This window comes from Somniosus microcephalus, chromosome 24 (genome assembly GCF_052327205.1).
Source record: "Somniosus microcephalus isolate GS21.2 chromosome 24, FLI_Smic_1.0, whole genome shotgun sequence".
Classification (NCBI taxonomy): Eukaryota; Metazoa; Chordata; class Chondrichthyes; order Squaliformes; family Somniosidae; genus Somniosus; species Somniosus microcephalus.
In genome coordinates this window covers 19,100,971-19,128,811 of record NC_141010.1, presented here as the reverse complement: position 1 = coordinate 19,128,811, position 27,841 = coordinate 19,100,971, and the positions used below count along the sequence as shown (strand labels likewise).

General features: G+C 44.4%; 1 protein-coding gene across 2 annotated transcripts; it reads left to right on the top strand.

The window, feature by feature from the left end:
* The first annotated feature begins 1,738 nt into the window (after positions 1-1,738).
* On the top strand, positions 1,739-16,624 carry asb16 (ankyrin repeat and SOCS box containing 16). Of its 2 annotated transcripts, XR_015073445.1 has the most exons (6): positions 1,739-2,130; positions 6,585-6,852; positions 8,673-9,165; positions 10,151-10,264; positions 12,437-12,567; positions 16,304-16,387. XR_015073445.1 is itself a non-coding variant. In XM_085966294.1 (5 exons), the coding sequence occupies exons 1-5, from the start codon at positions 1,833-1,835 to the stop codon at positions 16,487-16,489; spliced, it is 1,359 nt and encodes a 452-aa protein (XP_085822420.1). In that variant the 5' UTR covers positions 1,742-1,832; the 3' UTR covers positions 16,490-16,624. The 2 variants fall into 2 exon arrangements, 1 of the variants encoding a protein (XP_085822420.1); XM_085966294.1 differs by lacking the exon at positions 12,437-12,567 and having other exon boundaries at positions 1,742-2,130; positions 16,304-16,624.
* The last annotated feature ends 11,217 nt before the right edge of the window (positions 16,625-27,841 follow it).

Genomic DNA, 27,841 nt, shown 5'->3' with positions numbered 1-27,841 from the left:
GCAGTGTGTACCATCTACAAGATGCACTGCAGCAACTCGCCAAGGCTTCTTCGGTAGCACTTCCCAAACCCACGACCTCTTCCCCCTAGAAGGACACGAGCAGCAGGCGCATGGGAACACCGTCACCTCCAAGTTCCCCTCCAAGTTACACACCGTCCTGATTTGGAAATATCGCCGTTCCTTCATCGTCACTGGGTCAAAATCCTGGAACTCACTACCTAACAACACCATTGGAGTACCTTCACCACACGGACTGCAGCGGTTCAAGAAAGCGGTTCACCACCACCTTCTCAAGGGCCGTTAGGGATGGGCAATAAATGCTGGCCTTGCCAGCGACGCCCACATCCCGGAACGAATAAAAAAAATATGGAACTTCCATCTATTAATCTAGGTATACTAAAGCACCTCAGTTTAACAAGTTAAACAGTAAGATAGCTCAGTTCAGTCTCGGAAACAACACTTGTGAATAATTACTCATTTTGATGGTTGAGTACTTTCATTGAGTGAATAACTATTCGTTCTTACTGGTTTCATTTCATGGGAGTAATTATTTGTACTGGTTAGCTCTGTGCTCATGTAATGCGGTCCCTAATGGATTTCTGTTTATTAAAAGCTAAATCCATCAATAGGACAGCACTCCTGAAGGTTTTGGAATGTCATGCAATTTATGGCTTTAAAAAGAATATTTAGCCTTTCTTATCTGGCAAAAGGCAACACTTGTAAATAACACCAGGAACTACGATAAAATAGAGCTAAGGCAGAAAATAAGGGAATTAAGAACATATAGTGGTTTATACACTTGTGGCAGATAATGGAAGCTTACACAGTTCAAAAAAATCTACACATCAGAACTGGTTAGATGTCAGTAATGTGGGCGCCATGCTGAGAATAACAGAGTCCATCCAGCAGCCGGAGTCTTCTTTTCTGTTTATTGGGTTATGTAGGAAGAAAGAACTTGCATTTTTATAACGTCTTACCGGCCCTCTCAGAAATATCCCAAAACACTGCAAATACAGTGAGTTATGTCAAAGTGCAGTCACTATGTTGGCAAGCGTTTGCTGCTGTTTTGCCCACAGCAAAGGGGATGTTCTCTTTCAAGATGCGTAGTCGCGCAGCAATCAGCAGGAACCGCACAGGCCGCTCCACGGCGTCATAATGGAAAAAATTATAATTTGTAAGTTATAATTTGAATGGGCCGCACAGCCCCTTAAAGGGGACACGCTCCCCCCCAAAAAAATTGCAGGAACATTGGGGAGAAGGTGTAGTTGAAATTCATTGGTACCATTTGTACCAAGATTTCTGACATTGACACACACGCACGGCTGGAAACCAGACTGTATTTACACCTTTGAACGTTTCTTTTTGTAGCGTGTGGTTCAATCTAGAAAATGACTAGAATTGCTATTCATTTAAAAAAAGGATAATTTCCCAGCTATAAGTGAACTGTTAATGGTTCAAACCACAAGTAAATAATGTATACAGCTGGCAGTATAAACGCTTTAGATTCTGTGGGCAGTTCCTTTAGGGACACTTACTTTAATGACGCCTGTAGCTCAGTTAGACTATTTTATCCCATTTTAAATGCATGAAATGTCGCTGCAGTATTTACAGCTACGCCGATGGATCTGTTTATATCCTAGTTGCACGTACCCTGTACTATCAAATTTATTACCTCAGTGGCCCCTGGATATTTGGTCTTGTGATCATGTTTTTAAATCATTTGCACTCATGACTAAATGTTGGCTTTAGTCAACCCCGAGGACAGAGAACAGCTGAACATAATCCGCGTCGAGCCTTTGCTGAGTGGCTTCAACAGCAACTGCAGTTCTACCATGTTCAGGGACACGTTTTTTTTCACTCCTTCGACACTCCCGTCGTTGAGGTTGCAGGGTCTGGAGGACGAGAGGAGAGCTTTGTCCAGGTATCCCAGAGACAGGCAAACTACTGCTGTCAGTCAAACCGCAGTCAGGGAATCGAGAATTCGGCGCCAGCTCTCGAGCGATATAGCTGTACACAACGCTCTGTTCAATGGGGATCTAGACAAGATCAGAGGCATCTTCAACAGCAAGGACTCGGTCAACGTGATTATAGAGACGGCCAGTCATGAACTGAGCTGGTCTGCAGAGCTAGGTATGAATATCTTTCCATACTCCACGCTAAAGTTTCTATGATAGTGTCAGCGTAAGGTAGTTTAAGTTCTGTCACTTACAGCAAAGCTTTATATGATTTTATCTTGCTTTTGCCTCTAGTGATTATACCAGAGCCAAGTGGGATGAAGGGCCTGTTCATGGTGTGTTGACTGGGACGGTGCACTCTCCACCTTCTTCATGTGTCAGCTGTGGCTCAGTTGGTCAGCACACTCACCTCAGCAGTCCAGAGACTTGAGCACAAAAATCTAGGCTGGTAGTGCTGCACTGTCGGAGGTGCTGTCTTTCGGATGAGACATTAAACGGAGGCCGTGTATGTAAAAGATCCCATGGCACTATTTCGAAGACGAGCAGGGAAGTCATCCCTGGTGTCCTGGCCAATATTTATCCCTTAACATCACGAAAACAGATTATCTGGTCATTATCATATTGCTGTTTGTGGAAGCTTGCTGTGCGCAAATTGGCTGCCGTGTTTCCCACATTACAATAGTGACTACACTCCAAAAAAAAAGTACTCACCAACTGTAAAGTGCTTTGGGACGTCCAGTGGTCGTGAAAAGTGCTATATAAATGCAAGTCTTTCTTTTTCATGCTTCCTTCTATTTCTTTGCATTTCCTACTCTCCGTGCTCCCGCATCCCTCCTGCTCAGTCATATGGACACTTTTTCATTCTAGCTGTATCAATATTTAAGCCATTACACCCGCACCCCCTCCTCCGCCCCCCCCCCCCCCAACGAACTGACTGAACTTGAATTCACTACCTGCGATTATTGTATATTGATAGGTATCCTTGACTGGCCCTCCAGATGACAAGGAGAGCAGAGTGTATTGTTCAGCTTTCTATCCAGTACTTAAAAAAAAAGTGTTTAGCAGTTATTGTCATTGAACTGAGGAGACATTCTGAGCATTTTCACTTTTTTGTTTGAGGCTCTGTAGAGATGCTGTTGTCAATAACACTTTGTTCAGCAGGCACTTGGACAAGCTCAGAAACATCTCCATGAACACGGACTCTGGATTAAAATACTTCCCTTCCCCCGCCCCCCCAGGAATATTATTTGCTTTTTGCTCTAATAATTGTAGAAGGAGTAGAATCGTAGAAATTTACACCACAGAAGGAGGCCATTTGGCCCATCGTGTGATGGAAGCAGAAATGCAGTATGTGGCAAACAGGCAAAATTTCTGTACTGTTATCTTTTTTTATTATGACTTTAGATTAGACGTCTTTTTTAATTAATTTCCTGCAGCGGTGGCAGAAACATAGGGTTCTTTGCCTTGGTGTTGGGGGGAGAGGGGAACAAAACACAAAGCTGTCTGGAGGCACCTATTAGTTTCATGGGGATGCAGCCGGCCTTCGTTTTGATTTTAGTGTCTAATGATAAACTACTCTGGTAAGTTCATGACACCTTTGAAATGGTAATGCGTGCTAATGTTAATGACTGAATTCAGGCATTTAGAATTATTTCTGTTGTGCCAGATGTCCCAAGCAAATGACTCTACAGATAGCCAAGCAGCTGCTGTTCGCATCTTATTTACTGACTGGCCAAGATCATGAATAGTGTGATTGGCTGATTGATTATTGATATTATTCATAATCAAGCAGCAAAATTGTATTTCTTTGGATTTCTAGTTTCCTTTTAACAGCCTGTTTCCATGTTGGGGCAGCAAAATGGCTTCTTGGGAGCCATTTGTCCATATCTCATTTCATTATAGAATCCAGTCAAAGAATGTTGGAATGGCCCTCTAAACATCCAGCGCTATTTATTGTTTTGAAGGCTGTTTACATAATAAATATCGCACTGCTAGTTTCTTGCTGTGTGATTCCCACGTCTCTAATTAACCTGATTGTAAATCGATTCAACAATTGGTTTTAACATGAATGTGATGGTTTAATACCTTCTTTGTCGACCTGCTTACTTTCTCCCACCAGACTCCGGAGTCTGCCCACTGGGCTGGATTTTCTCAATTGAGACGGGATTTTCCCCTGATTGAGCTTGTTAAGCCCGCCCTGGCTCAGCAGGCCAATTAGGAGGGAAGTCTGACGTGCTATCTGTCAAGACTTCTTGAAAGAAGAAATGTCAGCTTTTGACAGCTCTGTGAAGCTGTCAAACACTGACATTCTCTGTAGTTTGATGAGTCCTTGTGTTCAGGACTCATCAAACCTTTCAATTTTGTAGATTTCAGATGACTGTTGGGTCAGAGGATCCAACAGCCAGTCTGTGAAATCAACAAGGAAGATGTTGGGACACCTGATCCAGGTTGGATGAAGGTTGTAGGCAGAAACCAAGGTAAGTGAACATTTTTTAACAGTTAACACTCACCTTACATACTTACCACTCCACACTTGCACCCATCACTCACCTCTACATCTTACTTTCAGGCCCCTCCGACCCCCACAGACCTCCTACTCGACTCCTCCAACCCGGCGGGGTTCTCCGAGGTTGGGAAGCCTTCACCTGAGAAGGTAAAATGGCACTAATCCTTTTTTCTTTAAAAAGATTTCATCCCTTTCCCGCCTCCAGGAGACAGGACCCGAAGCAGCACATCTTCCCGCCTCCTGGCAAAAGGGCACGGAGGCGGGATGGGGGCGGCTTTGCCATCCGCCCCCACTTTCTGCTACTTTACCGGCAGTCGCTCCATACCCGCCTCCTCGGGGCTGAGAAAATCCAGCCCAGAGGTAAAAGTTTTTCTTTAATTTCTCTCATTATACCTCCTTTTGTTTCAAGTGAGAATCTCTTCTGCCATTTAACCATCCCCTGTTCTCCACCTAAGCACTTTACAGGTTATTCTATTTATTTTCCTCTGTGTATGATTTTTTTACCCTTCTCCCCATTCTACTCCTTTCCAAATGCTGTTCATCTGTAATATCTTCCAGTTCTGAGGAAAAATCTATACCCAAATTGTTGAACTTTGTTCTCCCCACAGATGCTGCCTGACCTGCTGATTGTTTCCAGCGTTTTCTGTTTCAGATTTCCAGCACCTGCAATATTTTGATTTTTAGATCCAATCTTTGTTAATTATAATGTACTGCAATTGATGCAATTGGCCACCTTGCCATATTAAACATAGGAACAGGAGGAGGCCATTCAGCCCCTCAAGCCTGTTCCGCCATTCAATTAGATCAAGACCGATCTTTATCACAACTCCATTTACCCGCCTTTGATCCATATCCCTTGATGCCCTTGCCTAATAAAAAAATCTATCAATCTCAGTCTTGAAAATTTTAATTGACTCCCAGCATCTGCTGCAGTTTTGTATGACTGGGCTCCAGGCCCCGGACAGAAGGAAGATGGATGAGTATTATCCTAGGCTTCCCTATAATGTATATAGATGTAAGTTAATGAGTTGTATTTTTAAGATGTTAAGCATTAAGGTGTCAGCCTTGGCTCAGTGGTAGCACGCTTGTCTCAAGTCAGTAAGTTACGGGTGTAAGGCTCATTCCGAGAGACCTTAGCAAATAATCTAGACTGACACTTCAGCGCAATATGTCCGAGGTTCTGTCTTTCGGATGTTAAACCAAAGCTCTGTCTGCCCTCTCAGGTGGGTGTAAAAGATCCCCTGGCATTATTTGAAGAAGAGCAGGGAGGTTCTCCCACTGTCATGGCCCATACATATCCCTCAACCAATAATACCAAAGGCAGATTATCTGGTTATTTATCTCATTTGCTACTTGTGGGAACTTGCTGTGTGCAACATTGGCTGCCACGTTTCCCTACATTACAACAGTGGCTGGGGGGGAGGGGGTGATATTGCCAATGGGGGCGCGTTGGAGGCGGGACTGCTGCTTGTCGGGTTTTAGTCCCGCCTCCATCGACGTCTGGCCAACCCACGCTATTTTCCCTTGATTGACCTTGTTAAGCCCACCCAGCGGACTTAGCAGGCCAATTAAGGGGAAGCCAGTTACAGCTTTTCATCTGTCAAAAATTTTTGACAAATGAATTATCATCGTTTGACAGCTCTGTGAAGCTGTCAAACACTGACATTCACTGTTGTTTGATGAGTCCTTGTATTCAAGGGAGAAGGAAGATGGAAGATGGACTACTTGACTGAAACCATCCCAGACTAGAGAAGCAGTCAATAGGTTGCCTTATTTCCGCTATATTTACAATTCCTAGAACATTGCTCTGCAGTGTCTGGAGCATTACTGTGCAGTACCCTTGCTGTGTATTACTGTAATTACATTAACAGCACTTTTGTCAAACTTAATCCCATCCTGCAGTTCTCCTATTATTAATAGAATACCTTTTGAATGTGAAGGTTTGCTGATTGTACAGATCACATTTAAACTTTTGCCATTCAGGAGGCCTTTTAGTCAAATACATAGAGGAGATCTTTTTCTGCCACTGTCAATTAAATCGGATTGCTGTGTCATACAGAGGCCTCCCTGGAAATGCTGCGTAAAGCACTTTAATGGACACATGATCTATTTTTGTATTGCAGGTCTTTGGTCACTGACCTCCAAACAGAAGCAGACGTCTGCACTCCGTATTACTGCAGAGCGAGGGCACACAGCCTGTGTGAAACACCTGCTGGGGCAAGGCGCTGATGTAAATGCTGCCCCTGGAGGAGCGACTGCCTTGCATACTGCCTGTGCCAATGGACACACTGAATGTGCCCAGCTTCTGCTTAGTATTGGTGCTAATCCCAATGCAATCTCTGAAGAAGGGTATGCACCTCTGCACCTGTGCACCAGTCCCCAGACCATCCTGTAAGTTTATTTCTTGATTATATACGGTTATGTTGCAGCTGATCCCTAGCACAGTAAGTATTCTTTCCCTGAGTGCTTAGATTTAGAACGCGGGACACTGGGGAAATGCACAGTGTAGTGTGTCTGTACACAAATATATTCCAATGTTGAGAAACCAAGTAATGGAGGTGATAGTAACCCTTTAATTACCGTGGGGGAAAAATTTGGTTGCTTTATGGCTCCCATTAGTGCCCTAAGAGGGCGCTAACGGGAGGCGCAAAGCAACTAGTGCCCGGGCGCGGCGGCGCCAATGCCTCCCATGAAATTCAGCAGGAGGTTAGCGGCGGCGGTAACCGTTAGCGCCCCACGGGGCTACGCCGCTGGCGATGACATCATCGCTGTGTGCAGCGCCCCAAGAGGGACGCAGGACGCTTCCAGTAGTGCCCCTCCTCCCTCTCAGGGCGCTACCTGGGAAAATCAGCCGCAGGGGCGCTAATTTTTATGGGGCGCTAAAAGTAGCACCCCGGCGAAGTTAGCGCCCCAAAGGGGGCGCGACTCAATTTTCCCCCTATATTTTTATTAGTGCCTTGACAATATAAACATAAGTCCAAGCTTTTATTATTAAAATAATTATGTAAAATATAAAAAGGTGCACTGGTATTACCATGGAGCAGTAAGATGCATGTTTCCCAATGTTTCTTCAGTTTCCTGATTTCAACCAGAGCAGCTTGTGTACAAAGCAAGAAGGGATGAGGTGATTCCTTGGAAGGGAGGGAACACTGCCGGACAAGTCACCTGGGCTGCTGTTGCATATTATTTCGTGTCTGGGTACCAAGTGACACAAGTAGCAAGAACAACAACTTTTATAATAGTGCCTTATCACGTTGTCAGGATGTCTCAAAGTGCTTCACAGCCAATGAATTACTTTTGAAGTATACTCACTGTTGTTAAGTGGCCAAACCTGGCAGCCAGTTTGCACAGAGAAAGATCTTACAAATGAGATAAGCAGCCGGTTAATCTATTTTGATGGCGTTGGTTGAGTCACTGGAGGAATTCCACTTCTCTTCATTGAAGAGGACAACAGCATCTTTTACATAACCTAAACAACCAGGGGTCTCGGTGTAAACATCACATCCAAAACAGGCAGACAGGGCCTGGATATAACGTCCCATTCAGTATATGGCACCTGTGACAATGAAGCACACCTTCAGTACTCCACTGAAGTGCCAGCCTAGATTATGTGCTCAAGTCCTGGAGTGGGGCTTGCACCACAGAAGCAAGGGTGCTGCTACTGAGCCAAGCTGACACTAGCATCCAGTCAACTGCCCATCTTGCCTCTCATTCAGGGAGCGGTGCATGGGGTTGAGTACATACGGAAAATAAATCTGAACTAAAGTGTGATCAATGGGTGGTAACATTACCACAAGTGGAGATGATCCAGTCCTGTATTCCTACATATTGTGTTGCCCGGTCCCTAACCACGGTTCCCAGTATAACCCTGACCTAATGATACGCAGCCTGCCCCATTTAAAGCTTAGGCAACTGAGGAAACTTTAAGTTTAGACGGTGAGTTGTCTGTGTCAAGTTTTCTGATTTTAGATTGGCTATGAATAAGTTTGAGTTGGCAGTTGTAGAATAAATTCGTGCATGAAGTGACACATACTGCAGCAACACTGAATGGTCAGGATTTTTTTTTAATACAAATTGTATTCACTTATTGCTTACCTGAACTATCAGAACTAAAGAAAATATCAATGGTAGGAAGTGGCAGTACGGGAACATGGCAGAAATTGAGGAAATGCATATATACAGGCTCATCTAATTCTCAATGGCTGTTTCAGATGTGCTAAACTCCTCCTGGAACACAATGCCAGAGTTAATATGCAGACCCAAGACAGAGAGAATACTCCACTTCATGTGGCTGCAAAGCATGGATTAGATGAACATGTGGACCTTTACCTGAGCTATTGTGCCTACAGTCACAAGAAAAACCGAGAAGGAGAAACCGCGCTCAATGCTGCCTGCTCGTATGCGGAGAAACCTGAGGCTTTTGGCCGATATTACAGAGTCTGTAAAATGCTGATCGATTGTGGAGCTGATGTGAAAACGGCTGGGAAGAAAAATCACACACCACTCCACAATGCCTGTGGGAATGGGCACCCTGGGATTGTGGATTTGTTGCTGTTACACGGAGCCTCTGTAAATGCCAAGAACTGTGCTGGCTACACCCCAATGCACTGCATTTTACAGGCTGTTGAAGATTACTTGGAACATAATCCAGAGCAAATTGTCTTGGCTCTATTGAACCATGGAGCAGCTCCGGTTGACCCTAAGGTATTCAGACTTTGCAATGAATGCGTGATGTGAATGCTGATGTGACCAGAAGGAGATGGGTCAGGGGGCTGTTAAACAAATTACGAGGCTGAGAACTAACAGACATGGGGGTGGAATTTTAACCTAACCCGGCTGTCGGCAAACCGGTGAGATCGGGTGCAACGATGGTTTTACACCCCATCCAATTTTGCTCTCCATTGGAGTCAGTGGAGAGTAATATTGGGCAGGGTGTAAAACTGGCATGCCACCTGATCCTGTGGGCTTGTGCCTGGCAAGTTAAGTTATAATTACCCCCATGGAGTCTGGCTAGTCCTGAAACAATGGCAGGATTGTTTGTCAAGTATTATAATACAGCTTTCCCCTTTATATTTAATTTTTTTTCCCATCTCCTTCTCTCCCAAAGGCTCTTTGCTAGCTATGGTTACATGTGCACCAAATGCATTTTCATATCTTCTCAAAGTTGCTATTATACATGCCTGGGCCTCGTAAGTGCTGGCCGGATATTAAGCTGCATAGGTCCTCACAGCGAAGTCCAGTCCAGTCCTCAACTGATTTCCATACATAGACATTTCCAGTAAGGGTTGTTGGATGGAACGCAGGCTGATTTTCCCCTCTCTAACCAGGGCACGGAGATAAATTGTGGCACTTTTGCTGCCACACCGACCGAGATCAGTTCACTCAGTGCAGATCAGGAATCAAACCTGGGACCTTCTTGGTCTGCGTGGCTCAGCTATTCACATGATAACTTCACTTAGCCATCGGGAGATCTTTATCTTTTAAATCAAGCCTTCATAGCGTGCAAGGAACATGAAGAACCCATTGACCAGGATACTTATACACTTTGCCCTAATATCATCACACTCACAACTCCAACGATTGTGCTGTTCCGTTGAATCTAATGTCAGTATGGTAACCAACAGAGCTCGTCATGCATGCTCAACAGATTGGAACAAGTGTAATGTTGCAGAGTTTGTTTCTGTTTCAGATACTCAAACGATGTGCAGTGTCTCCCTGGACGATTGAAGCTGTGTTAAATACCTATGAGTGCATTCCACTTTGTGACTCTTGGATTGAGGCAGTTCCCCTGGATGTGTGGCAAGTATGTACAGTGGAATAATACATTAATTAACAATCCCTATATATCCTATAATAATTACACTGGAGGGTGGCCAAAGAAACTCATTATTAACTAATTCAGAATAAACCACTAAATATAACTATTCTACATGAATGATAAACTCGTGAAAGACTAATTGCAAGACTAGTACTACAGTTTATCCTAGAGCGATTCAGTTCCCTGTTGCTGCAACATGTAAAAATTAAGCATATTCGTTAATTCTTTCAAAGCCATACCCTATAAATCTGAGGATAGCAGCGCGCAAATTGGCCGTTAAAATACAGATTGCAAAATTTATTTAAAATAAAAATGATAAATGAATAGGTGGAGGTAACTATCTCACTCAAACCATAGAATCATAGAATGGTTACAGCACAAAAGGAAGCCATTCGGCCCGTCGAGCCCGTGCCGGCTCTCTGCAAGAGCACTTCAGCTAGTCCCGCTCCCCCGCCCTTTCCCCGTAGCCCTGCAAATTTTTTTCCATCAGGTACTAATTCAATTCCCTTTTGAATGCCACGACTGAGTCTGCCTCCACCACCCTTTCAGGCAGTGCATTCCAGATCCTGACCACTCGCTGCATAAAAAAGTTTTTCCTTAGGTCGCCTTTGGTTCTTTTGCAAATCACCTTAAATCTGTGTCCTCTGGTTCTCGACACTTCCACCAATGGGAACAGTTTCTCTCCATCTACTCTGTCTAGACCCCTCATGATTTTGAACACCTCTATCAAATCTCCACTCAACCTTCTCTGCTCTAAGGAGAACAACCCCAGCTTCTCCAGTCTATCAACGTAACTGAAGTCCCTCATCCCTGGAATCATTCTCATAAATCTTTTCTGCACCCTCTCTAAAGCCTTCACATCCATCATAAAGTGTGGTGCCCAGAATTGAACACGATACTCCAGTTGAGGCTGAACCAGTGTTTTATACAGGTTCATCATAACTTCCTTGCTTTTGTACTCTATACCTCTATTTATGAAGCCCAGGATCCCGTAAGCTTTTTTAACTGCTTTCTCAACCTGCCCTGCCACCTTCAATGATTTGTGCACATATACCCCCAGGTCTCTCTGTTCATGCACCCCCTTTAGGATTTTACCCTTTAGTTTATATTTCCTCTCTTCATTCTTTCTACCAAAATGCATCACTTCGCACTTTTCTGTGTTAAATTTCATCTGCCACGTGTCCGCCCATTCCACCAGCCTGTCTATGTCTTCTTGAAGTCTATCACTATCCTCCTCACTGTTCACTATACTTCCAAGTTTTGTGTCATTTGCAAATTTTGAAATTGTGCCCTGTACACCCAAGTCCAAGACATTAATATATATCAAGCAAAGCAGTGGTCCTGGTACCGACCCCTGGGGAACACCACCATGTACCTCCCTCCAGTCCGAAAAACAACCGTTCACCACTCCTCTCTGTTTCCTGTCACTTAGCCAATTTCCTATCCATGCTGCCACTGTCCCTTTTATTCCACGGGCTTCAACTTTGCTGGCGAGCCTGTTTCTTGTACCACAAAGACTCACAGAGTTTTAACTTGTTTTTATTGACGAACTTTAAACAAGTTGCCAGACTGAGGAGAATAGCCAAGTATAAAAAATAAAAAGCAAACATTCGGTGAAAAATACGGACAAGGGTAAAATTCAGTGGCAACATGGCATGAATGAAGAGAAATACTTCCAAGAAAAAAATGGAAGAGTGTCTGTTTGTCCCTGTAAGTAATCAGCAAATAAAATCACATTTCAAAGTCATACATGCCACAGTTTCGCTGGTGAGTCATTAATTACAGAGAGAAATGAGTATTCACCCCATTTGTTAAGAGGAATTTCAGGCTCTAAGTTATGTTATTGACCCAGAAATATGTTTAATTTTAAGAGCTAGGTGTTTTGAAAGATAACACAAGTAATGAACACTATTCATCTGCGAACAGTGTACAGAAATCAAATGAGTCATTGTCATGCAAATAGAGACAGACTTTACAAGGGTGAAATCACTCTAGGTTTGTTTCTTTGCCTGTACTATTACCATCTCGTCTCACCTTGAATATCTCTTAATGTCTCTTCACCTCCCAGACCTTCCCTTTTGTTCTTTCATCCCCTCCCCCATTTCCCAGCCCCCAAATTTGCTTTTTAATCTGTTTCATTTCTTGCTTTTTTCTCAGTTCTGACGAAGGGTCTTCGACCTGAAACATTAACTCTGTTTCTCTCTCCACGGATGTTGCCTGGCCTGCTGAGTTTTTCCAGCGTTTTCTGTTGTTATTTCGGATTTCCAGCATCCGCAGTATTTTGCTAGGTATAGGTGGTTTGACTTGTGCTGATCTGTAGGGGTAACCCCATTAATGTAGGACTCTCAATGAACTGGCAGTGTTAAAGGCAGCCGATGAGGGAAAAACACAAGTAATCCCCACTCCTGGCCAGACATGATAGCCCATCATTACCCTTTAGTGAAATCGGGCCCCGATTTTAACTCCAGGTGGATTCCCCGCTCAGGCCTGAGTTAAAATTACAGTCGGGTCTCAATGATGTCATCGGGCCACAGCATGCATATGTAAAGAAGGGCCCTTTAGGCTCCGGACGTGTGTCCTTGCAGGTTAAAATTGCAAATATTGCAATCATGGCAGCTTTCGGGCAGGTAAGAGCCAGGGAGATTTTAACTGCCCACCCGCCAGGTTTCTGTTGAGCGAGTAGGGTTAAAATCGCCCCCATGTCTCTCCTCACCACACTACTCTTGATTTTCTTCGACAGCTCGGGACCCTCCCACTGCCTGTCTCATACTAACAAAAAGATATTGGGGGAAAAATTCAGTTGGTTTGCGCCTCCCGTTAGTGCGTTAAGAGGGCGCTAATGGGGCACAAAGCAATTAGCGCCTGTGCGCGGCGATGTTTGTGCCGCTCGCGAAATTAACTAGACATTTTGCGGCGGTGCTAAACACTACCGCCACGATCTCCTGCGCCAGCAGATTGTGACGTCAGTCGAGTGCGCAACGCCCCGGTAGCGCCCCGGACCGGATATTGAGTGACGCCCCCTGCCTTACCGCCTGCCGCTAGCAACAACAGGTTGAGGGGAGCGTTTTGCAGTCAGGAAGGGACTGGGGGAGCGCTATTTAAAGGCGACTGCTTCCTGCCTTTTTTTGTTGGTGACATTTTTGCACCACGCATTGAGAGAGAGAGAGACTTCTGGAGAGATTCAACACTGTGTGAAGGAGTTTTGGGTACTGAGCAGCACTTTGCAGGTTCATTTTGATTTGCCCTTCCTTGTATCGATTTAGAAGAGACTGTGAGGGCTGCACTCTGAGCTCTTTCCCTGGACCTCTCCATTGTTCTTTCCAGCAGATTTGATGTGCAGGTCTCTCCTGGCCGAGATTCAAGGCTGCAATGAGCAGGATGTGGATGGAGAGCAAGATCAACCCTCCCCTTTAAGAACTGTCCGGCGCCAGTGTGTCTGTGTTCCATGGCTAACTGACATCACCTGCGCTGCACCCGCGCTCTGAGTTAGCGCCTTGCTCCTCGGCCTTTGTGCCTTAAGAGAGGTGTGTATTGCCTGATTTAGCGCTCCAATCAACTCCGGGGGCGATAAAAGCCAAATTTGCAGTTGGAGGCAATAATTAGCGCCAGGTGCTAAACTTTGCGCACAGCCGATAATCGCGCCCCAAACGGGGCGATACTGAATTTTTCCCCCATTTTATTTTACCTTTACCTTGATAACTGGTGAGTTTTAAACCTTACTTCAAATGTATCTTACAGCATACTGTTCAGTGCTGGGTTGTCTTATTATTCTGAGGTCTACTCCATGATGAGAGTGATCTGTTTAATTGGGGATTTACACTGGTGTACTAATGCATCATGCTTGTGATTGATTAACTGCAAAATGGGAGTTTATGGTAATTATGCCAAAATATGGTTAACGTGAGATTAGTCTTTCTGTAATGAGCACTAAATGGACCCTAAAATTACTACAAACAATTCAATTGCTCTCCTGATGTTAACATTGAAGATCAAATAGAGAAGTATTTCAAAACTAGAAGTATAAAAGGATTCTCTTTGGACACGTTTACTTTCGGTGATAACGCTGTCTGCAAACCTGTGGTTCTTCCTCTGTCCCTGACACACACTAATATAAGATGGGGGAATTCTGGATCCGCAATGGTATTTGTGGGCCTTGAGTTGCCACCTGGCCACTACCTAAATGCAAAACCACAAAGCCAGATTCTCTCCCTTTTACCAATTGGGATTTTAGGTCTCTAGTTTCCAGCAATGTTCGCAGGAGCACCTGGTAAACAGCAGAGAGTGGCACACAGAAGTCATGGCTCCAATCTAGGCAAAGTAAAAATGTCTTTTAAAACTTGTTTGAAGTCTCCCAACTTTACAGACTTCCTTTTGGGTGGCTGTGTGTGTGATTCCAATTTCTGAATAGCACTCCAGTCAAATTATCCTGTCTCAAAGAATACCTGCCTCAGCTTGTGTATCTTTAGGGGTCACGGAGTATTTTTGTATGGAGCTTTCCCTATGGCGACAAATGGGTGGGGCAGACTCCATGGTAAGATAACGTGTGGATTCTGTACATTGTCTTTCAAGAGAGTGGACTTGATGGACTCAGTGGGCCCCATCTCACTCATGCTTTTTAGTGTTATTTTAAGGACCAATGCCAGTTGATAATTTAGGTTTGATTCAGTATTACAGACAGCCTAAAATGATCATTATAGTCAGTCCCAAATAGGATTATAACAGACAGGTTTGGCCATATACAACTTATCCATAAGCCAGGGATCCTGAGCACAATTGCAGCACCCCCTGTTGCTGCCCTGAGTCAGGGCAGCTAATTCAATATAGACCGGGGCTATGTGGCAGTTTAGGACAATCAGTTGGCACAAATGGTCTCAGATTGAGAACAAGGAGGCATAGGCCTAGAAATTTGGCCACACAGCACCCAGTTTTCAGCCACTAAATGGCCTCCGAAGCCCTTAAGGTGGACAGAAAGCGCATGCGCATTAGGAGACGGAAGGGCGCCGCACGCCATATTGGCAAAGGCCAAAACAAAAACAGCGTTCAGTACCCACGCCATAAACAGGCCGTAGGCCCTTCGCATATGTAAATAAGGTGCCTGACCCCTGTTTTGTGGTCCCCCCCCCACTGCAAGATTTGTTTGCCCTGAGGCAGCCGGCACTGGCGCCGACTGCACTCGGGAAAACCGATAAATATATTTAAGAAGGAGTTAGATATATTTCTTAAGGCTAAAGGGATCAAGGGATATGGGGAGAAAGCAGGGACAGGGTACTGAGTTTGGATGATCAGCCATGATCTCATTGAATGGCGGAGCAGGCTCGAGGGGCCGAATGGCCTACTCCTGCTCCTATCTTCCATGTTTCTATGTCTAAACCAGGCCGACATGCAGCTTAAGAGGCAGTCCTTAAAGTGTCAGCCTGTTAGGCCGCGACGAGCAAGGTAAGTTTTAAAAATATACTGAGCTAGATGTGGAGACGGGAGAAGCAGGAGCGCCACTCCCGACTCCATGTTAAAAAGGCATGGGCTGCTGCTGAACACCGATTTCAGCCCCCCGCCCCCCCGCCCCAGAGCGGAGTCGCTCCCCCCACCCCACCTGATCCCTACACCCGCCACACGGCCCCTAAAAGGGGCACGCACAAATTTCTAGGCCATAGACTCCAGATTATCATTAGCAGACCAAAGGGTAAAGTTAGAAAAAAAAATTATACTTAGAGGGTTAATAGAATCTGGATTTTTTTTTAACCACAAGTAGCTATTGAGACAGAGGGTATAAACTCATTTAAAGGGGGTTGGATACATATTTGAAAAGGAAAAATACAAACGGATACTGGGATAGGCTGGGAAATGGGATTAGAGTGGAAGCTCTAGATATAACACTGCACAGGCACAATGAGGCAAATGGCCTCCCTCTGTCCTATAAATGTTATGATTCTATTATGTTTCCAATATTCCCTAACTGGTGATAATATCACAGGGTTCACAGAATCAGACATATATGATATATGAGATCTTTTCGCTTTCTTACAGAAACATCAGGTTTTCTATGACTCCATTATGCAAATGACCAACAAACCTCGTTGTCTTCAGCATCTCGCACGCTGTGCTTTAAGGAACTATCTCGGAACTAGATGCCATTCAGTCATACCACAGCTGCAACTTCCAATTCGTTTCAAGGAGTTTTTACTGTTGAAATTTGAAGGCTATGTCAAGTGAAAAAAGCTCAGAATCCTTAAATAGTTCCACTTTTACAGTTTGTTGATTGAGTCTTCCAGAGTAGCTGTAACAACTAAAATGTGTTGCTGTGATTTACTTTAGATTATGATTTATTAAATTTAATAATCTGTCAAATTTGTTACGCCTGTTATTTAAGTAACATGGGAAAGTACGACTTGCCAACCGTGAGACAAAAAAAAGTCTGTCCGTTTTACAGTGTTTTGGCAAGAGCCCACAATGCGTGCCCTCTTCCCTTTGGCATGCCATGTCAGAGTGTCAGCTGCTTCCTAATGATGGTAATTCAAAAAATATTTATCTTGCCAATTTTTCTCTGCCAATTTTCTCCTCTCCTGAAGGCATTGATTCCTTCCCTTACTGAGTTTTAGTATCATGGGTGCCAGTCATCATCTAGTACCTCACCCAAGTGACACTTATTCATGTGTGAACCTTGACGGTGAGAATTAAACTGTGTAGACATTACAGATGAGTCTAATCCTGTCCTTCCCCAGCATCTGCATACACACATGAATGATGTATAGTGATAGGAATCCTGGCTTATTAGTTATTTTTCCTTTCCCTGACTCGTAATGCTGAGCGCATTGTAACACCCTTACTTCTGTCTTAGCTGAGATTAACTAACTCAGCGCTAACTAGGAATCAAACCTGATACTATCAGGCCTTTTGAATCGGCCTCTTGGTACAGTGTATCTAACGCTCTTTAATAGATTAGCTTGCGTTGATGCAAGAGGGCATGAGGTCTCGCTGGCCATATCGAAATGAGGTACATCATCTACCACCAATAGGCTTAAGAGAAATTCAGACACCTATCCTTCGAATATTCTGTTACTGGTATGGAAGGCATTGACCAAGCTGATTAGATTGTGATGCAAAGTCCAGAAGACAAAAAAAGAATCCCCATTAAAACAGGCAGTGCTGGACGTACTATATTGGATTTAACTTTTGGATCTCTCTAATACTTTTATGTGTATGTGTTACATAGTAGGCTTAGAATTTCATGGCAATAAATTGAAAATTCAAGCCCTGTAATTGGGACCCTCACTGGCAATGGGTGAGGGTTGCAAAATTCGGTCTCCAACCCCGCATGCCCAATTCACATTTTGTTAGAATGAAGAGGACTTGCTGCGGAAAGGGACAGTCCACATTACCCTATATTAATTATGCAAATCCGGTTTCACGCTGAATTTCATGTCTGAAGGTGAGGATCCACTCCCAACTTGCTGCTTGCCCATACAAAATTGGCATATGACAGGGAAAAAGGCCTGGCCTGCTTTAGTATGTTTCTTAGAACTAGTTTATATGTTGTTTGATTCAATATGGAAGATAGTTTTTTTTGCCAGGGAACATTTCTTTGCTTTTACATTGAACGTCTTGCATACTTTTACTTTTTTTCCCCCTCCGCATTTTTGACTTTTTGTTGAAGACTTCATTTTGCTAAGACCTACTTTTTTTTTTTTGAAGTCTTGGCAATTACTCAGCTAACTAAGTAGGGAGAATGGAAATCTCGTTGGGCATTCCTATAGCATTGCATGAATTGGAATGAGGAGGACCAATTCATGAGGGCACAACATCTTTAAGTGCAAAAACAGCTCGGGATGGGGGTGGGGGAAGAGTATGTTTGCTTTTACAGGAGAGCAGCGGCCCTTTCAGAGCTGCTGGCTTGCCCAGTTTTCCAACTTGCAGCCATCCAGTCCAGTCCACAGGTTTACCATGTGCAGGGAGTCGATTCCAACTAAGGGGAGCACTTGCTTTGGAAATTTCAGTGAGACCAGCTCTTCAAACTGCTGGATTTAGAAAAATTGGGTTTATTTCTCAAGCAAACTTGCAGTAATAGTTCTGCAATTGTTCATCGAATCTGCTGATACCTGCACATATTACTGTCTACATAAGAACATAAGAAATAGGATCAGGAATAGGCCACTTGGCCCCTCGAGCCTGCTCCACCATTCAATAAGATCGTGGCTGATCTTGGGCTCAAAGCCACTTCCCTGCCCGCTCCCCATAACCCTTCACTCCCTTATCTTGCAAAAATCTGTCTATCTCCACCTTAAATGTATTCAATGGCCCAGCCTCCACAGCTCTCTGGGGCAGAGAATTCCACAGATTTACGACCCTCTGAGAGAAGAAATTCCTCCTCATCAGTTCTAAAAGGTCTATCTCATTCCCAATTATCCATTTTTTTCCCCATGGGGAATTGTTATCCATGTGAAGTACAGGAAACATTTTTTATCCGGCACCGACTGGACCGGCGTGATGCCGGTTGATCAAAAAGTCCAGATTACAGAGAGGTATACTTACCAAGGTACAAAAGCCCCGTACACGGCCACAGGTGCAGGAGTCCCGGTTACACGGCACTTGTGCAGGAGTCCCGGTTACACGGCCACAGATCCAGGAGTCCCTGTTGCACGGCCACAGGTGCAGGAACCCCGGTTACACGACCACAGATCCAGGAACACCGGTTACACGGCCACTAATATATAGTAAAACTTACCTGAACCTACTCCTGAATTTTGCCGGTTAAGAGAGGTTTCCAGATATTTAGGTGCGTCGGTTAAAAGAGAGTTTCCTGTACTTCAATAAATGAATAGCTAGGTCAGAACAGTATTTTCAATAAAATAAATTGAGCTTTTATTGCTCCTTGTGAGTGTTTTTTATGGAAATGTTTCCTTTATGGAGAAGCACAAAGATTGTAAAGCTGAGCCAAATAACACGCACAATCAAAAATGTCATAATTAAAGGTTTCCAGGAAACTCTGCCATCGAGCAACACAATATTGGATTGTGTGTCAGAGCTGGAGCCTCATATGGGGTAAAATACTGCAAATACACAGGTCAGTTAGTATCTGTGAAGAGAATTGACAGGTTCATGTCTCCACTAGAAGATACTTTTTGAGAGCTCTCTAAAAGGATGTAGATCACATTATCCACTTCAGTGGTTTGTAATCTCTTTCTCCAATAGAGGAGCTGTGATACTGACTTGTGCGGTGCTAATTAAATATAAAGAAAAATACAGAGCAACAGACGCACAGTTCAACAGAAAAAACTGTAACCAAGACAAAACCGACAGAGAATAGAGTAACAGGGAGAACCAAATAAAGATAATTGCTAATGAAAAAACAAAGAAACAAATAACATTGACTGGCAGTGAAACACAAGTAAAAGAACAGAGTGTCAAGAATATAATAACATAGGAAATAGGAGTAGGAGTCGGCCATTCGGCCCCTCGAGCCTGCTCCGCCATTCAATAAGCTCATGGCTAATCTTCGACCTCAACTCCACTTTCCCGCCCAATCCCCATATCCCTTGATTCCCCTAGAGTCCAAAATTCTATCTCAGCCTTGAATATACTCAACAAAAATATAAATAGGACATATGTCAGTAATTATTAAAACAGAATAACAGTTGTACAAAGGAAGAATGCAGGGTAACAAGAATCACAAGGAAAGAGCACAATATTCTAACACTAAGAGCAGAGTAATTGGGACAAAATAATTAAATACACGAGAAAATGCAGTTACAAAAGCTTCCTTTACATTGCACAAGATCCAGGCTAGTGGCACTATTGTGGCATCTGATGCACCAATGTCATGCAGCCAGCTACAACCCGAAAGTAAATTTGTCGGGATTCGTTAAACCCGAAGGCCAGAAAGGTCAATTTTTCCTGGATCTTCCCGGCTGATGGCTATAGTGAATCCGCCCCCCTCCCACCCCAGCAAGTTGCCATTCAAGTTGTTGTTGGCTGCACAAGACCCAGGCGTCAGAAACTGGCACCAGTAGAATGGGTCTGAACACAAAATAAAAACAGCTAAAGATTTAGCAATCCAACACTAGGAAAAGGAATAGCAGCAGAGACCAAAAGAGAGAACAAAGACACAACAATTAACAGGGATCAACAATGAGGCACACAGGGGAAAAAACCAAAAGTGTAACAAGGACATAACAGTCCAACTGAAAGAGAATAATGGGTAGCACTAAATCAAAAGATGAAAAAAATGGTGTTAAGAACATAAGAAATTGGAGCAGGAGTAGGCCATTCGGCCCTTCGAGCCTGCTCCGTCATTCAATAAGATCATGGCTGATCTTCTACCTCAGCTCCACCTTCCCGCACTATCCCCATATCCCTTGATTCCCTTAAATCCAAAAATCTATCAATCTCTGTCTTGAATATACTCAACGATCGAGCCTCCGCAGCTCTCTGGGGCAGAGAATTCCAAAGATTCACCACCGTCTGAGTGAAGAAATTTCTCCTCATCTCAGTCCTAAATGGCCAACTCCTTATTCTGAGATGATTTAAGTCTTTTTGGTAGAGCACTGGTCAACACATCCACATAAAATTCCTTTATGTGCTATTTTACCACTATCATTACCCTGTTTAAAATAAAGGGGTTAATGATGGCAATAGAACAGCCATAAAAGAACTTTAGCTAAATGCATTAACCAGTTAAAAAAATTAAACCCTAAGAAGGAATGCAGTTGTCATTTACAATGTCAGTACAAGCACTTATTTAAGCCTTATAAAAATAACTTAAACTAGCCATTGCTACTAAAATGTAATGTTTTACTATCTATTAATTACTGCTTTTTCACCTTAAGCTTTTCCACTTTGTTTATACTTTATTTTTGTATATATCAGATATGGCAACCACACTGGTACAGAATAATGCAGAGCATAGATGAACACAATAATCCAACACAAAGAACAGAAAAAAAACAAAGTAACAACCAACACATTGAAAAAGCATAGTACAGGAAACTCTCGATTTACCGGCACCTAAATAACCGGAAATCTCGGTTAACCGGCAAAATTCAGGAGTAGGTTCAGGTAAGTTTTACTTCATATTAGTGGCCGTTCCTCGATCTGTGGCTGTGCAATCGGGGTTCCTGCACATGTTGCTAAGCAACAGGGATGCTTGGTCTGTGGCCGGGGTTCCTGCACATGTTGCTAAGCAACAGGGAAGCCTGGATTTGTTGCTGTGTATGGAGCTCTCGTACCTTTTACTATACCTCTCTGTAATCCGGACTTTTTGATAAACCGGCACCACGCCGGTCCCGTCGGTGCCGGATAAAAAAAAAGAGTTTCCTGTAACTAGTTTGGAAAGGTTGTCCTGATGAGTCGTGGATATCTAATCCTTTTTCCATTGGAATTGCTAACTGCCCCACTCCATGTCTCGCACATTATTGTAATGTTCTTGCCCTGGTCTTGCCCTTGTTCCTTTTGAGTATGAGTGAGGAAAATATTTATCTTGCTTCTTGTACAGTTTATATGAATTTGATCTCTGCCGAGGTAGTAGGCAAGTTTGATTGCTTCAATAGATCCCTTTCTTTATTATACATCTTCATTATGATAAAAATGAATGTAAAAGTGATAATCATTTATGATTATAGACCAGCAATGGATCACAACCTTTAACCAGACACTACTTAGATGGGATTAAGTACGCAAGGTGACTGCACCTCAACGAGATGCGAACTACTTACTGAACACCTGCTTCCGCCTGAAATAGTCGGCGCACTTAACTCACTGTAAACTATAAATTTGTGATTGACTATAATGGTAATGGAAATTGGATAGTGCTATTTGCTCGATTTAAATGACTGCCTGATTTAAAGGTGGGCGGTTTAAGTGGAGGGGACCATAACAGGAACCAACAACCAAACAAAATGGGAACAAAGCACTCATCTAAAGGATCGAGTGAGCTTATGCCGTGAGTAGCTGAGATATGCAGACCAGGGAGATGCCAGCTTCAATCCCTGGTTTGTGCTGAGTTAGCTGATCTTAGGTCCCAAATTTTGATTGTATCCAGTGATCCTGGTTGGAAGTGCATATGTGTGGACATCGGACGTGAACAGAATTGGACTGAGCCATATTGACCCATGTGGTTGTAGTGTCCGTGTGTAGATAAAGACACTGAAGACAGGAGTTGGTTCATAGGTATGTACTAAGCAAGTCTGGGGGGGGGGGGGGGTTCTAAAGGATATACACAATACACAGGCTTATATAGCCCAAGTGGCAATTACCGGCATTACGCACACCTGGGGCTCTTAAAGGCACATACACCACAATTCCTCCCCTTCTAGCTAACTAGTACATCATATTTTAAGTAATTATTAATTACATGTGATATGCAAAATAATATACATTGCTGTATTAATTAATTATAAGTTAGTCTCTCAGGAGGCTTCCTGACTCGGTCCGGATAACGCCTCGGGGGTGTAGTAGTTTCTGGTGGTGTAGTAGGTTCTTCTGGCAAGGCTGATTCGGCTTGAAGGCCAGTGTCGGGTTCATCGGGTACCAGTATCACCGGATCGGAGGTAGATATGGGTATCTCTACTTCATCGTTAGATGTATAGCGTGGTGGTGTAGGTTGTCCCTTTTCGGATGACTTGATGATTTGGTCAGCATGGCGCCTTATTATGCTTTCTCCGATGTCCACGGTATACATCAGTGGTCCTAGTCGTGTGCAGATAGTTCCAGGCTGCCATTTCTCGGTACGGTAGTCCCGGGCCAAAACCGGTTGGCCTATCTGGAAGGCCCTAGTTGGCCTTTCATTCATGCCCTGAAACTGCTGGTTCTCCACGTCCCTTCGGATGTTGGGCTTGACCAAATCCAGCCGGCATCTTAGGTTTCTATTGTAGAACATCATGGCGGGAGTTTGGTTTGTAACCATGTGTTGCATTCCTATATGCAAATAAGAAGTTATCCACCTTGTGCTGAAGTTTTATGTCTTCATTACCCATGGCCTTTATGGCCTTCTTGAAGGTCTGGACAAACCTTTCAGCCAATCCATTGGTGGCGGGATGGTATGGGGCGGACGTGTAGTGCTTTACCCCATTGTTCTTTAAGAACTTTCTGAATTCTTCGGACACAAATTGCGGTCCATTATCAGAACATATCTGTTCCGGCAGCCCATTCCTGGCAAATATGGTCCTTAATACTGTGATGGTTTTTTCCGTGGTGGTGGAGGACATCTTTATTACCTCCGGCCACTTGGAGTGTGCATCAACTGCGATTAAGAACATCGAGTCCATAAATGGACCAGCAAAGTCGATGTGCACCCTTTGCCAGGGAGATGAGGGCCACTCCCATGGATGTAGAGGGGCCTGTGGCGGAGCATTTTGGACCTTCTGGCATCCTAGGCAGCTCTTGGTCATGTCTTCGATGTCTCCATCGATACCTGGCCACCATACAAACGCCCTAGCTAGGTTCTTCATTTTCACTCCACCCAGATGCCCCTCGTGAAGCTCCTTTAGCACTTTATCCTGGAGTTTGGGTGGAATCACCACTCTGGATCCACACATCAAGGTTCCTCGGCATACTGACAGCTGTTCTCTTCTTTGCGAGAATGCTGGCAACAGTGGTTCGCCATGTGCTGGCCATCCCTTCATTGTTAAATCGTAGACCCGTGAGAGAGTAGGGTCATTTCTGGTCTCCCTTTCAATGGCAGAATTTGTCACCGGTAGACATTCCACTATGGTAGAGTGGAATATCTCTACTGGGTCTACTGTAGGTGCCTCTTCTATCGTTGGCAACGGCAGACGCGATAAACCGTCAGCATTCCCATGCTGTTTTGACCCTTTGTATTCAATGTTGTATTGGTGTGCCCCTAGAAAAAGGGACCACCTCTGTAGTCTTTGTGCCGTCATAATGGGGACACCTTTCTTAGGGTTGAATATGGAGATGAGGGGTTGATGGTCAGTCAGCAAGGTAAATTTTTGTCCGTGTAGGTAATGGTTGAATTTCTTCACTCCCCATACCAGGCTGAGTGCTTCCCTGTCTATCTGGGAATAGTTACGCTCAGCTGAGTTCAATGAGCGTGATGCAAAAGCTATCGGCCGTTCCGAGCCATCAGGGAATCTATGGGACAATACCGCTCCTATGCCGTAAGGGGATGCATCGCACGCCAGTCTGATTGGTAGCGATGGGTTGTAATGAGCCAAAACTTTCTCGGATGTGATTAAGTCTTTACATTTATGGAAGGCACGTTTACAGTCTTCGTTCCATTTCCAAATCACTCCTGTGTGTAGAAGATCATTAAGAGGGTGTAGAATAGTTGATAAGTTCGGTAAAAATTTATGATAGTAATTTATTAATCCCAGGAATGACCTCAATTGTGAAACATTTTCAGGTGCTGGGGCTTTTATAACTGCTTCAATTTTCTCAGGTGACTTATGCAACCCTTCCTTATTAATTATGTGGCCACAATATGATATCTGATTTTGGAAAAATTCGCACTTGGGGCGATTTGCTCGTAGGCCCCGTTCTTTCAGCCTAGTGAGCACCTGCTCCAAATTGGCAAGGTGCTCGTTGTCGTTTTCTCCTGTTATAAGGATGTCGTCTAGGTAACACTGAGTCCCCGGAATCCCTTGCAGGACTTGCTCCATAGCTCTTTGCCAGATAGCTGGAGCTGATGCTACTCCAAAAACAAGTCGATTGTACTGGTACAGGCCTTTGTGTGTGTTTATTGTGAGATACTTTTTAGAGGTCTCCTCAACCTCCATCTGTAGATATGCCTGTGCCAAGTCAATTTTTGTGAAACGTTTTCCTCCGGATAGTGAGGCGAAAATATCTTCTATCCTCGGAAGAGGATACTGTACCGTGTGAAGGACCGGGTTTACAGTCACCTTAAAGTCCCCACAGATGCGAATTTTTCTCTGTTCCTCAGAGTTATTTTTCAATGCTTTTTTCATGACTGGAACGATGGGTGTTGCCCATTCGCTCCAATCTATTTTGGATAATACGCCTGCCTTTTCCAAATTCTCCAGCTCTGCCTCGACTGCCGGACGTATTGCGTATGGCACCGGTCTTGCCTTAAAATTTTTTGGAATTGCTGCATCTTCCACTTTTATTGAGGCGGTGATGCCTTTCAAGGTTCCTAGTTTCTCTTGAAACACTTCTTTGGCGTTGGCCAAGATGTCTTTTAATCGTTCAGGTATGATGTCATCATTGTTTTTTTCCTTACTGGTCACCGTCAGTGCCTGAATGGAGTGCCAGTCTAAACGTATCTTCCTTATCCATTCACGTCCCAACAACGGTGGACCACCATCTTGTAGAATGTATAAATACAACTTTTGTATTTCTTTGCCGTTGTATACCACAGGCACCTTTATTTTTCCTTTGGGGTATACTTTCTGCCCCGTATATGTTTTTAAGATAATGGATGTGTCTTTTAGAGGTATATGCGAAAATAGCCTCTCGTAATCTCGTCGATTTATTACGGTTAGAGCTGATCCTGTATCTAGCTCCATTTTAACTGGGGACCCTGCTATTATGAGGGTAACCCAAATGGTCTGGTAATCTTCATTGGCAATTACATTATGTAATTTGAGAGAGCTTAGTCTCTTGTTCCCGAAGTCGCTATCGCTCTTCTGGTCTTTGGAGCTACTGTCCGTCATCATTTGTACCTTTCTGTGCTTTTCCTTATTGATTCTTTTCCCGTTAGTGGATTTTTTATTTTCAGATCGGCATACACGTGGAATGTGTCCCATCTTTCCGCATCGCCTGCATGCTTTTTCTTTGAACCAGCAATCCCTCTGGTCATGGTTGGATCTGCCGCAGCGATAACATCTCTCGAAACCCCGTGTCATTTCATGGGTGCCGAAGTCCTGTGGCCTTTGCTGTATCTTTGCCGCTCCTATTGCACTGAAAGCCTTGTCCAGTGTTAAATCTTTTCCAGAAGATACCTTTTTTTGTGTTTCTACACTTAGGGGATTGCAGATGAATTTGTCTTGCAGAGAATCTGCCAGTCCTGCCTCGAATTGGCAGTGTAGGGTATCAACAATCTCCTCAAAATTCTTGTCCATCGGTTCGGCTGGAATGATTAAGTTGCGTAACAGCTTGTATGTTTCTGCGCCCATTAGATCCAGAAGCACTGAAGCTTTTTTTTCATCTTCTATTCCATTTGCGGTGCAAAACACCTCCACTCTTTCTACATATGTGGTCCAATCCTCTATCTTGTTATCAAAAACATCAATATTGCCAAAGTTAGGCTCTGTTTCGTTATCAAAAGCATCAATATTGCCAGACTTAGGCATTTCAAAAAAAATATGGCGCTTCCCGCGCTTTTTTTTTTCTCTCTGTTTTACTGTGGTTTCTGTTTATTCACTGTTGGAGACTCGTTCCCGACGGAGGTCTAAACGCTGACCTGCTTGCCGCGCCGGCCGTCTCCCGAGTGCACCCTCCCAGTCCGTTATTGCTTGCCTCCGATTTCGCTGCCTGTCTCAGCTGTAGAGCCCGCCGCTGGAGCCCCAGCCTGACGCCCAGGAAGGATTAGCGCAGTACCTGCCACCAGCTTGGCCAGCTGGTGAAACCACAGTTTCTATTACTTCCTTGAGTCTTCTGGACGCTGGAGGAATCGATGTCCTTGAGGTGCTGCCGAATTGCAGGTAAGTCCGTTTCCACTTCGTCGCCACTGTAGTGTCCGTGTGTAGATAAAGACACTGAAGACAGGAGTTGGTTCATAGGTATGTACTAAGCAAGTCTGGGGGGGTGGTGGGGGGGGGGGTAGGGGTAGGGGGGGGGGGAGGGGGGGGGGTGGTGGGGGGGTGGTGGGGGGGTAGGGGGTAGGGGGGGGGGTAGGGGGTAGGGGGGGGGGGGTAGGGGGGGGGTAGGGGTAGGGGGGGGGGGGGGGGTAGGGTAGGGGGGGGGGGGGGGGGTAGGGGGGGGGGTGGGGGGGGGGGGTTCTAAAGGATATACACAATACACAGGCTTATATAGCCCAAGTGGCAATTACCGGCATTACGCACACCTGGGGCTCTTAAAGGCACATACACCACAATTGCTCTTAAAGGCACATACACCACAGTGGTCAAATAACCTGCCAACATAAGAAAATAAGAATTAGGAGCAGGAGTAGGCCATACAGCCCCTCGAGCCTGCTCTGCCATTCAATAAGACCATGGCCGATCTTCTACCTCAACTCCACTTTCCCACCCGATCTCCATATCCCTTGATACCCCTAGAGTCCAAAAATCTATCTCAGCCTTGAATATACTCAACGATTCAGCATCCACAGCCCTTTGGGGTAGAGAATTCCAAAGATTCACAACCCTCTGAGTGAAGAAATTCCTCCGCATCTCAGTCTTAAATGGCCGACCCCTTATCCTGAGACTATGACCCCTGGTTCTAGACTCTCCAGCCAGGGGAAACAACCTCTCAGCATCTACCCTGTCAATCCCCCTCAGAATCTTGTATGTTTCAGTGAGATCACCGCTCAGTCTTCTAAACTCCAGAGAGTATCGGCCCAATCTACACAATCTCTTCTCATCCCAGGAATCAATTTGGTGAACCTTTTAGTCCAGTCCTCTGGATTACTACTCCAGCAACATAACCACTATG